Source organism: Triticum aestivum, chromosome 1B (genome assembly GCF_018294505.1).
Source record: "Triticum aestivum cultivar Chinese Spring chromosome 1B, IWGSC CS RefSeq v2.1, whole genome shotgun sequence".
Classification (NCBI taxonomy): Eukaryota; Viridiplantae; Streptophyta; class Magnoliopsida; order Poales; family Poaceae; genus Triticum; species Triticum aestivum.
This window is the reverse complement of record NC_057795.1, coordinates 466,015,910-466,027,608: the sequence shown is the minus strand read 5'-3', so window position 1 is coordinate 466,027,608 and position 11,699 is coordinate 466,015,910. Positions and strand designations below refer to the sequence as shown.

General features: G+C 47.0%; 2 protein-coding genes across 2 annotated transcripts; one reads left to right on the top strand and one right to left on the bottom strand.

Moving 5' to 3' along the window:
* Positions 1-235: 235 nt before the first annotated feature.
* On the top strand, positions 236-1,626 carry LOC123132131 (UPF0603 protein OsI_019212, chloroplastic). Its single transcript, XM_044551891.1, has 3 exons — positions 236-733; positions 834-1,026; positions 1,136-1,626. Exons 1-3 carry the CDS (start codon positions 305-307, stop codon positions 1,381-1,383), a joined length of 870 nt encoding a protein of 289 aa, XP_044407826.1. The 5' UTR covers positions 236-304; the 3' UTR covers positions 1,384-1,626.
* A 187-nt stretch (positions 1,627-1,813) lies between these two features.
* LOC123132122 (GDSL esterase/lipase At1g54790) lies at positions 1,814-5,670 on the bottom strand. The gene is made up of 5 exons (XM_044551881.1): positions 5,183-5,670; positions 3,781-3,981; positions 3,110-3,276; positions 2,574-2,844; positions 1,814-2,196 (listed from the first exon to the last, which is right to left on the bottom strand). Exons 1-5 carry the CDS (start codon positions 5,418-5,420, stop codon positions 1,928-1,930), a joined length of 1,146 nt encoding a protein of 381 aa, XP_044407816.1. The 5' UTR covers positions 5,421-5,670; the 3' UTR covers positions 1,814-1,927.
* Positions 5,671-11,699: the final 6,029 nt, after the last annotated feature.

The window sequence follows — 11,699 nt, the reverse complement described above, 5'->3', positions numbered from 1 at the left end:
ATTTACTCGGTTATTTGTTATCTTTGGATCTTTTCATTTCCGTTCACCATCTCTCTAGTAAGACACAAACGGCAGAAAAAAGCCATAGCTACGCAAACTGCGAACTCCATCGCATCGCGACAGGGACAGGCATGGCCGGGCGTCCACCCTGGCGCCGCGCCTTATCCGGCTCCAGAATCCCAGCCACCCAATCACGATCCGACTCGAGTGACGCCGCTCGCACAAACAAAATGGACGCGGCAGAGCAACTCCGGCGTGATCCCTGCCCCGCACAACCCCCACCTCCCGCTCCGCGTCCGCGGCCATGGAGACCCTCCTCTCCCCGTCCGCATTGCTCGGCCCGCTCCGGGGCTCCAGGAAGCCAGCGGCCCCCGCCGCCGTCCCGTGCAGCAGGTCCGCCGTCTCCTGCTCGCTCAAGAAGCAGACGCAGACGCAGGCGGGGGTCGCCTGGCGTGGAGACGGCGACCGCGGCCTCGGGAGCTGGGCGTCGTTCTTGCACCACGGCCTCGCCGCCGCGGCGCTGTCCCTGGCCCTCACCCTGTCGCCTGCGCCCGCGCCGGCCGTGGCGTCGGAGTTCGACGTGCTCAACGACGGGCCGCCGGCGGACACGTACGTGGTGGACGACGCCGGCGTGCTGAGCCGCGTGACCAAGTCCGACGTGAAGCGCCTCGCCCGCGACCTCGAGGCCCGCAAGAACATCCGGATCAACTTCGTCACCGTCCGCAAGCTCACGGTACGTGCCTGATCTCCAACAGCAGGCATGCAGTTCGTCGCCGGCGGCCAGGTAGCTAGCTCACTCATGCTCTCGCATTGTTACGTGTGTACGTGTGCAGAGCAAAGCTGACGCGTTTGAGTACGCGGACCAAGTGCTCGAGAAGTGGTACCCGACGGTGGAGGAGGGCAGCAACAAGGGGATCGTGGTGCTCGTCACCAGCCAGAAGGAGGGGGCCATCACCGGCGGCCCGGACTTCGTGCAGGCCGTCGGCGACGCCATCCTCGACGCCACCGTCTCCGAGAACCTCCCAGGTAATTAGCTTCCCATTTTCCCTAATGGCCGTTAAATGCTACTGTAGTATGATGTTCACTACGGCGGCGACGGAGCATGAGCTTTCAATTTTGCTCTCATGCATTGCAGTGCTGGCGACGGACGAGAAGTACAACGAGGCCATCTTCTCGACGGCGAAGCGGCTGGTGGCGGCGATCGACGGGCTGCCGGACCCGGGCGGGCCGGCGTTCCAGGAGAGCAAGCGGGAGTCCAACTTCAAGAGCAAGGAGGAGACGGAGGAGAAGCGCGGCCAGTTCACGCTCGTCGTCGGCGGCCTGCTCGTCATCGCCTTCGTCGTGCCCATGGCGCAGTACTACGCCTACATCTCCAAGAAGTGATCGAGTCGAGCGGCGTGCGTGTACAGTACAGTAATTTTTCGAGTCCCCCCGGTTTTCTGTTGGATTGGAGGTTTAGAAGTGAAACAGAGAGAGATCAATGCAAGCGCACCCGCGCTCGTGTGCAGTGTTTGCCGCCTGTTTGGAACTAGGTAATTTTACAGAGCACACACTTCAGTTCCCGCAGCATTCGGAAAAAGATTCTCACCCAAACAGGACTTATTAATTCTTCTTACGATAGCTCAACTGGATACTGTGATTACTGGAGATTAATTTGGATGCAAATCTACTCTTTCTTGCCAAGATTCTTTAGTAACTTCAATTGCTTGCAAAATGTGAAGCTCTCCTTTAAAACTTGCATGCTACAACGAAATTTGAACCTCGGTTGGTCATTAGAACAGGGCACATCACCAAAAGAATAGGATTTGAACTATTGAAAAAAGAAGCTATATGTGATTATTGACATGTGATAAATAATACATCAGTTGTGGTCAATACAACATTACATTGGTTTATTAATTCAGTTGTGGAGATAAATACCCGCTCATTAGAACCTCGGTTTTATACGGAATGGCATCTTGTCGACGAACGGAGGATCTGAGTACTTCCCGGTCAGAATCTGCGATGTAACGTGGAAATTTGCAGCTTCCGTGTAATGTATTCCATCCCAATTGACATACTCAGTGCTGTCACTGCATCCTTTCGCGGTTACGAGATTACCGTTCACAGATTTCGTCTGTCCACACGGCACTCTGCCATCATAGTTCAGGGGTGGCCCTCCGTATCCACAGCATGCTTGGGTGGGACTTTCAAATCCTGTAAAAGTTTGAAGGTGGGAATTTAAAAAACATTACTTCAATAATCGTTAAGAATATCACTGCGTTGATATTCTGATGATGAGGTAACATGAAAACTGATAATTCAGCATATGTAAAAATCCCTAGCACAAGAAAGTTGAAAAACTAGAAGACAGCATGAGCAAAAGAGCCGAAATCTAAAGCGTCACTGTTTCCTCTCTTTTAGTCCAACTGTCCAAATGATAGTCAAAATGATAATCATATTTGAAGCATGATCAGTAATCTTGAAACATCTTCCTAGACCCTATTGATATGATATACGGAAAGGTCCAAATGATTTTTTTATGCTTGGTTTTCTTGGTAATAAGAGAATGTGGTTAACTCTAGTTTGCATACCATATCGAGAGTAATTGCCAATCAGGGCATATTTGATGGAGTAGATGTCGATGTAAGTGATATTAGCTCCAGCAAACTGGCCTCTCAACTTTGTGCAAAGTGCATGCAGCTGTAAGTTGAAAATCTTCGCAGCACGATTGTGCTTTGCTACACAATGAAGTTCATCCAGTTGTGTTGGGTCTTTGCCAAAAAGAGCTATGTTTTGAGGTAAGCAGCCAAGAGGACCTGTGTTGTGAATCCAGAACTTCCTGGCACCCTGATCGTATAGTGTCTGAAATAACAAGGAACACATAATAGAATTTATTGTAAATGAAAGAAAAATATCCTAAATGTGAGGCACTTATTTGGAAAACTATATAATTAAAAGAGTAATACCAAGATACATGATACAGAATCTGAAACCTATATGAACTACAACAGAGATTTTTACCTCTATTAAGAATGTGATTACCAAAGTGCAATGAGGCAAAATGACAACTGATAAGTCCATGGACTGAAAAAAAATTAGAACCATGAAGCGCTATGTATTTACAAACCTTGAGCCCAGTTTCAAATTCCAACAAGATAGTCGGAATGGATGCAATGACTTGGTCCTCTGTTCTCGAGTAGAATTGACCAGCAAGGTCATTTTGACCTATATCAAACATGTAGAGTCCCTTCGAAAAGTAATCCAACTGAGGAATATACCTTCGGTACCTATCTCCTGTAAAAAATATAATAAAAAGGGTTCCATAGTCTGAATTGGTGAAATCAAATGCATTGGGTGGTTATCTGTTGTATCAAGGAGCTTATCATTATTTACTTGTCAGTTGATATATACTCTTAAAACTTTGTGACCCAATAGATGCTCGTCAGACTATTCAAAGAGGACAATCCTAGACCTATTACGACATCAAGCTTTAGATTTTCTAATTGCACTCAGTACAATAATTTCAAATGTGTTATGACTGTCATCCTATGTTGTATTGTCTATTTATTCTGGTGAAATGCAGAAATTTAGTGCTCTTTCACAAACATGGTAATCAATCAACAATGTCTACTTATTCAGTTTGATGGTTCCAATTGTTCTGCTGAGATCTTTCATGAGTTCAGACTTTTTTGCACTAAGTCTTTAGAACAGCTGGCAAGTCACATCCATTTAATCAAGGGTTCTACTAAGGAATAAATGCTTCTAGGATAGGGCAGAAGACCTGTTAATCAGTCATACCTTGAGAGAGCAGCCTGGTGACTTTTTCCTTGAATGCAAAGAATTGCTTAATCTGAAGACCAAATGAAAACGGGCTGACAGATGTTGCACTTGCTGGAGTAATCGAACAGCCAGCTTGAGCAAAATTAACACCTGCCCGGAAGTTAGGCGCACCAAGAGAATCCAAGTATGCATTGAGGAATGGCATATCCATTGCATCCACTACAAGGAGAAGTAGAGGAAACACATATCAGCATACAGAACACGCCATTATTTTTCTTTGACAAAAGTAAGAGCAATAGCCTGTCAGGTGTCAGCCATATCAAGAAAATCAAGGTTCAGTGGGATCAGCATTTCAGACAAAATATAATGCAATAGCCCCCCTAAAGCACCTCCTGACATGAGCAACTCAACTGAATCACCTTATCTGATATACAGCTTTGCATAAATTTTATTTGTGCCCATGAAACCAATACTGCAAAAATGTTTTAAATTAGACTCATTGTCATCAAACCATGGAACTCATGCTTATAGTTAGTGATCATTGATCAACAGCTTAACTAGGAGGGAAATGTTGTTCCTACAAGGAGAACTGTGCAAGCCATTTGTTTGCTTCTTAACTACTCCAAATTATTCTAAAAAATGTTTCTCCTCCAAACACCCATCATCAGTTTTCTTTTTTCGAAAAGTAAAAACCCATCACCACTTGGCCTCGGAATGATTAAACCTATAAAAATCAGGTGCAAAGTATTGGCCCGGTCAAACTACTAGTTAAATGAGAGCACATGATAATTTAGATGTTTACTACGACCGGGAAGTTAGGCACCCGGATCGCAACAAACCAATTCTTTGTACACTGTATGAACAACACCACCCAAGAAGCAGAGCTTGCTTTCCCCACAGATCCGCACGATCTCACCGAAATGTTGCCACAATCAGGGGTGCCAAACCGCACGAACTGGACCCCTCACCTCACATCCAGCACAATTCCACTAGCATAGTGTAACAATAGTGAATGCAACTACCAAGGACCAGCCGCAGAGTGATGCGTCAATCTCCACTCCTAACCACCGCCCCGGGGGTGCGTTTGACCTGTCCGGCAAAGGACAATCCTAACCAATTCGCCCTTTTGCTCCAACCACCGGCTGGACCCGGCGGAGATGTGCACGCTGCCATCAAGGAAACGATCGACTGTAGACGGTGGTAGTATCATCCGTACACCGATTCGTTCCGTGCTGCTGTTGCAACATCCTGAGGGCACACGCAGAAATCACGCACTGACGAGCCATTTCGGCAGTCTACGACACGACGATTCCTTCCGTCAGCACCGGTGCTGGTGGTGGTGAGATGCAGATGGCAGCGAAGCGTGTATGTGGAGACGAGCCGAGTCGGGAATCGATGGGGGTCGGGAGGGGGTGCTCACTGAGGAAGTCGAGGATGAGGCGGCCGTCGGAGAAGCGGCCGGAGGGGGCGCCGAAGAAGGTGGAGCCGTAGGGCGGGGGCATGGGCTCGAAGCCCGCGGCGATGCGGCCGCCCGTGTCGGAGTTGGAGTCCCCGAAGTTGAACGCCGCCGGGTAGTCGAAGTCTGGCGACGCGGACGCCGCACGGCCCCCGCCGAAGCAGAGGACGGCGGCGAGGAGGAACGCCACGGCGGCACGCATGGTCGCGGCGGTGGTTGGAGGTTGGATGCTGTGATGCTGGAGCTGAGCTAGGCTGCTGCTTTTGACCAGCTCCCTACGCCACCCCCTCCGCTGCACTATCTTGTATCCTTGTGGTTCGTGTTTACTCCAGCCATGGGGAGATGGGTGGGAAGTGGAAGAAGGGGCAGCGAGCGAGGCTGCTGATGCTTGAAGCTTTGCAGTTTAGGGAGGCAGATTTGATTTCTGTTTAGGGTGACGAGGGGGAGACCATTAATGATCAAGTGGCAAGTGTGTGCTCCACTGATGACTTTTGTGTAGGCTGTTTTTTTTTCAGTTTAGCCCTTGTGGTGCTGAATTATTCTGGTAACTAATAGTAATTCCTTGAGAGGGGGCATATTATTATTGTGAAGGTTTCATGGAGTATGCAAGGAGTTGTTTTACTCAACATCCTTCACTGAAGGATAAAAAAAATTCTCTGAATTTTGCAGTGAAGATAAGTGACCTAGACGTTATTCCAGATTCTATCTTGGATAGCATGTTCTGCTTTTTATTTTGTTCAATCAGGGCGATACAATGAACACCAGAAATAATAAAAATTACATTCAGATCCGTAGACCACCTAGCGTACAAGCATTGAATCGAACTGAAGACGCGCTGTCATCATCCCCCCTCCATCATCGCAGCCGACCAAAACTTATAGATTTTGTGGTAGACAATCGAAAATTTGTCGTGCTAAGGCCCCGTAGGACCAACGCACCAGAACAGCAGCAGCCGAGCAAAACTTGTTGTAGAAGACAGTCCAAAAATCCTCGTGCTAAGGCCCCGTAGGACCAGCGCACCAGAACAGCAGCAGCAGCCGAGCAAAACTTATTGTAGAAAACAGTCGAAAAGTTGTCGTGCCAAGACCCCATAGGACGAGCGCGCCAAAACATCTGCACCAATGAATAGTAGTGTAGCTCGGAAGGATTCGATCTAAAGAGACACAAACGTAGATGAACAATGACCAGATCCGGGCAGATCCACGAAAAACAGATCCGACGGAGACACACCTTCAAACGCCCACCGACGGTACTAGTGTGGGAGTCCCGAATTATGGGGTCCTCGGACAACTGGACTATTGATGTAAGTCGGACTGTTGGGCTATGAAGATACAAGATAGAAGACTTCGTCCCGTGTCCGGATGGGACTCTCCTTGACGTGGAAGGCAAGCTTGGCGATCGGATATGAAGATTCCTTTCTCTGTAACCGACTTTGTACAACCCTAGTCCCCTCCGGTGTCTATATAAACCGGAGGGTTTAGTCCGTAGAGAGAGATATATACACAATCATAACCTCGTAGGCTAGACTTCTAGGGTTTAGCCATTATGATCTCGTGGTAGATCAACTCTTGTAATACTCATATCATGAAGATCAATCAAGCAAGAAGTAGGGTATTACCTCCATAGAGAGGGTCCGAACATGGGTAAACATCGTGTCCCCCGCCTCCTGTTACCATCGGCCTTAGACGCACAGTTCGGGACCCCCTACCCGAGATCCACCGGTTTTGACACCGACAACTAGACGCATCACTCGAACGAGGTCTAAGCGGAGAGAACCTTATTCCATCTTCAGGAACCGCCACCGTCTCGCCTTCCGGAGCCCTCCCATCGGCAAGGGCCGAGAGCCACCGCGCGTCCATGGCCCTATTGAATAATTAGTCATTTTTTGTTAAGTTTAGTCCAGAAAAACAATTGGTAAAACATAATCAACATTTGCATCCTGCGCCTCCCACGCATTGATAAACCTTAGGTCATCCACTTGAGCAAAAATTGTTGTTGTCCTACAAAACTCTACGCTTGAAGGCACAACGCGAGTCTACAAGAATAAGTTGGGTAGTAGACATCAGAGGTCTGTTGTCTCACTCCTCGGTGCATGTCGGAAAGTGAGATGGGAAAGAGATAAGCGACGCAATGTTCTAGAACAAGGCGATTTGTTGTGTGTCTTGTTGAGAAGAGGACCAACCTCTTATAGGCATGACGAGATGAAACTGAAAATGGATGCACTAATTCCCATTAAGGAGAGGAGAAATGGATGTACTAAAAATCCTATTAAGTGGTCAGTTTCCTCTTCCATTAGTCCGCCAATCGTTTCAACTTGCATGACAAAAATATGCTAGCACGCATGGAATGAAGAAACCAATGTATTAATGGAGAAATAAAACCGAAACCAAAACATTGATGCCATCAATGGGAGGATGAATGGCAACATTCACAGCCATTTGATTTCATTTTCTACCATCGCAACAATTTCAACTTCTTTCTTGTCATGCATGAACGTGCCACATGGGCCCATAGGATTTTTCTATAAATTATTGGATATAACACCTGGCCTAAATCCCAATAATTCTAACAGGCCCTAAGGCCATGGGGGACAAGGCGGACTGGCGGCGGTGCCAATGGAAGGTAGAGGAACCCTAGGTTTTCTTTAAGAGGAGCGTGAGGAGGTGGACTCCTTGAATTTCAGCCTGAATAGCATGTTCTACTTGATGCACTTATTTTGAGTAAATAGCATAAAACTACTAGTTTACAGGCTAGGGTTGCAAAAAACTACCAGTTTTATTTTATTTTTCAAAAAACTACCAAACGCGCGGTCGGCTGTTTCAAAAAACCCAAAACCGCAGTGACTAGCAATTTAACCACTTTACTGACGGATTGGGCACACCAGTCAGGCCATGTGGCCCAGCGCGCGGATGGCGCAATAGTTAAGGTCCATTACCACGAGTGGTGTGGTCGGAACTGGGTAATAAATGCCCCTCCGTCGATCGCTCCGTCCCCTGCCCGCTCACTACTCTACTCCCACTCCCCTGCTCCAGTACGAGATCGCCGCCGCTCGCCGTCTCCGAGGTCAGCTGCCGTCGATCTCCTTGCCGCCATGCCTTCCTGGAACGACAAGGAAACAAGCTCCGACGATGACTGTGAGGTCGTCAGCATGGACATGAGACTTATGGTAAGTTTATTCCTTGCCACCTAAGGTTAGGGTTAGGGTTAAATGCTAGGCTAGTGCCATGGTACTTGCTTATTTTAGGGTTGTGATATTTCTCTTGATTAGGGAGGGTGGGGTTGGTTGTAGGATTGAGTTAACTTAGGGTTCATCTTTGTACACGGTTAGGGTTATTACTGATTTGGGGATTTATGTAGTGTTTAGGGTTAATGCACAGTTCAAATTTATTGTGCTTTTGAGTGGTGATTGAAACCAGTGTTCTTGGTGATTTTTTGGTTGCGGGAGGAACCAGACACCATTTTGGAGCCCTTTTATGTGGCCAACTTGAGCTTTCTGAATCGAAATGCATTCTGCACCACATGAGGCCTGTTAAGTATGTGGCTTTTGAAGGCACTTTAACAGGAAGGTGTTTCTATGGCTGCCCAGTCCAAGTTAGATGTCAATTATGTTTGTTACGTATGGATGTTTAGTGCTGCACATTGCTACCTCTTGAGCATGCGTTGGTTTTTCCCTTGAAGAGGAAAGGGTGATGCAGCAAAGTAGCGTAAGTATTTCCCTCAGTTTTGAGAACCAAGATATCAATCCAGTAGGAGGCTCCTCAAAAGTCCCATGCACCTACACAAACAAACAAGAACCTCGCAGCCAACGCGATAAAGGGGTTGTCAATCCCTTCACGGTAACTTGCGAAAAGTGATATCTGATAGAGATAATATGATAAGATAAATATTTTTGGTATTTTTATGATATAGATTGGAAAATAAAAGATGCAAATAAAAGTAGATGAAAAACTTATATGATAAAAGATAGACCCGGGGGCCATAGGTTTCACTAGTGGCTTCTCTCAAGATAGCATAATTATTACGATGGGTGAAAAAATTACTGTCGAGCAATTGATAGAAAAGTGCATACTTATGAGAATATCTAGGCATGATCATGTATATAGGCATCACGTCCGCAACAAGTAGATCGAAACAATTCTGCATCTACTACTATCACTCCACACATCGATCGACTCCTGCCTGCATCTAGAGTATTAAGTTCATAAGAACAGAGTAACGCATTAAGAAAGATGACATGATGTAGAGGGATAAACTCATGCAATATGATATAAACCCCATGTTTTTATCCTCTATGGAAACAATACAATACGTGCCTTGCTGCCCCTATTGTCACTAGGAAAGGACACCACAAGATTGAACCCTAATCTAAGCACTTCTCCCATTGCAAGAAAGATCAATCTAGTAGGCCAAACCAAACAGATAATTCGAAATTGACTTGCAAAGATAACCAATCATATATAAAAGAATAGGATACAGAAGGTTCCAAGATGGTATCTCACGGATACAGAAGGTTGCGGCGGTGGAATTAGGTTTTGGTGGTGCTCCTGGATGGTTTCGGGGTACGTAGATATATATAGGAGGAAGAAGTAGGTCGGTGGACGCTCGAGGGGCCCATGAGGGTGGGGGCTCGCCCACCCCCTTAGGGTGTGCCGGGAACCCTCGTGGCCGCCTAGTCTGCTTCTTGACGTCCACTCCAAGTCTCCTGGTTTGCATTTGTTCCAAAAAGATCGCTCCCGAAGGTTTCATCCCGTTTGGACTCCGTTTGATATTCCTTTTTTGCGAAACACTGAAATAGGCCAAAAAAACAACACCAATTCGGGTTGGGCCTCCGGTTAGTAGGTTAGTCCCCAAAATGATATAAAAGTGTAAAGTAAAGCCCATAAACATCCAAAACAGGTAATATAATAGCATGGAACAATCAACAATTATAGATACGTTGGAGATGTATCACACATGATGCAACAGTTTGAGTGCAATTTCTAAACTACTGATGATATGACAGTGTAACTTGGTATTTCAGTTACATTATTCATTGTGAGAAAATTCCAAGTTAATCATGGCAGTGAAATAAGCTAATCATGGCATTGTAATAACCTATCATATTTACAAATGCAGGAAAATGGTGTGAATTGTGGTGGTGTATAGTGGGTTGATGGGCCTTGGCCCCCTATTCTTCAGAGATGTTTTTCCAAGCTATGGAAATGTTCCATGAGCAGAACTTGTTGGAGATATGCCCTAGAGGCAATCATGTATGATGATATTTCCTATGTGTTTATGAATAAAGATAGTCCTTGGATGTAATCAATGATACTTGTCGGCAAGTACGTGACTTGTCTATGAGATCTTGTGTCGTATGATACATCCTATATTGTCCCTAGTCGCAAGTGACGTGTGGGCACACGTCGGACTAGACTAGCATATGACACGATGGATGGCTCATACTCACTATCCATGGAGCATTGGATGCTAACCGCGTAATGTGGACTCGCAAGGATCTGGTCAGATTTGACGTAGTCGAATCCGAGTCGAGATAAGGTCCGAGTCGGACAGATCCAACTATGAGACACAGCGATATGGCATCTATGAGTGTCTAGTAAAACATACGTTCTATGTCCTAAGACCTGAGCTGGCGCATGTACTCAGGATGGTGACAGACTTGCTTTGGGCCGACCAAACGCTACTCCGTGACTGGGTAGGGTAGGTTTTGGGTTTGTCCAGTCCCATGCTGTGAGACATGGTCGAGCAGGATGGGTTTTGCCCCTCCAATCAGGAGAGATATACTCTAGGCCCCTCGTGTGATCCGACCAGGATAAGCATGGCCATGCGACAAGGATTATGAGAAAATCCAGTTTGTGGTCGGTATCACTGGAATGAGAAAGAGGTCGGGCTAGCACAAGGATGATAGTCTCGCCTTGAGCTTGACAACATATATCGTGAGGCAAAGGGAACAGAAGGGTGACAAGTTGTATAGGTTCGCCTAACCAGCTTCATAGTTTGCTTGGTGGTCGGCATGCCTTGCTAGAGGCCGCTACCAATGGTGCAGGTCGGAGGTGATCCTAACTATGACCAAGCCGACTTGAACCTAAGGAGTCGCCCGCTTAAGGGAAGGAACCTACGAGGTCGGTTCAGAGGACACTAGTCGGATGTCATCCGAGCTAGACTTGGAACGCGACCGAGTAGACTTTGGGCTTTAGGATCCGTGCAAGGCCCAAGTGTTGAGCCCGAGACGGATGCCTATAAATAGTGGAGGTGCAGAACACTTATCGGATTGATCGCTTTGGCGCCGTCATTGGGGCTTTGCATGTGTTGCAACTAGCCACCTCCACTCGCCGTCGGTTGTGTGATCGGACCTAGAAGTCTACCGCACGACATTCCTCATGCACGCGCGGATATCGTTAGAGGCGGTGCACTTGTGCCGCTCCGGTAAACCTGTTCGCGGGATCCGATCGGCTATGTGGGAGACCGGCAAGGAGGAGACGAC

Bases quoted from the DNA above. Each gene is read 5' to 3' on its own strand.
- LOC123132131 (XM_044551891.1), top strand. From the start codon at position 305: ATGGAGACCCTCCTCTCCCCGTCCGCATTGCTCGGCCCGCTCCGGGGC. The intron at 734-833 runs GTACGTGCCTGA...GTACGTGTGCAG, and splicing joins TCACCGTCCGCAAGCTCACG to AGCAAAGCTGACGCGTTTGA. The intron at 1,027-1,135 runs GTAATTAGCTTC...CATGCATTGCAG, and splicing joins CGTCTCCGAGAACCTCCCAG to TGCTGGCGACGGACGAGAAG.
- LOC123132122 (XM_044551881.1), bottom strand. From the start codon at position 5,420: ATGCGTGCCGCCGTGGCGTTCCTCCTCGCCGCCGTCCTCTGCTTCGGC. The intron at 3,277-3,780 runs GTATGACTGATT...TATTTTTTACAG, and splicing joins CACCAGGCTGCTCTCTCAAG to GAGATAGGTACCGAAGGTAT. The intron at 2,197-2,573 runs GTATGCAAACTA...AAACTTTTACAG, and splicing joins TGGCAATTACTCTCGATATG to GATTTGAAAGTCCCACCCAA.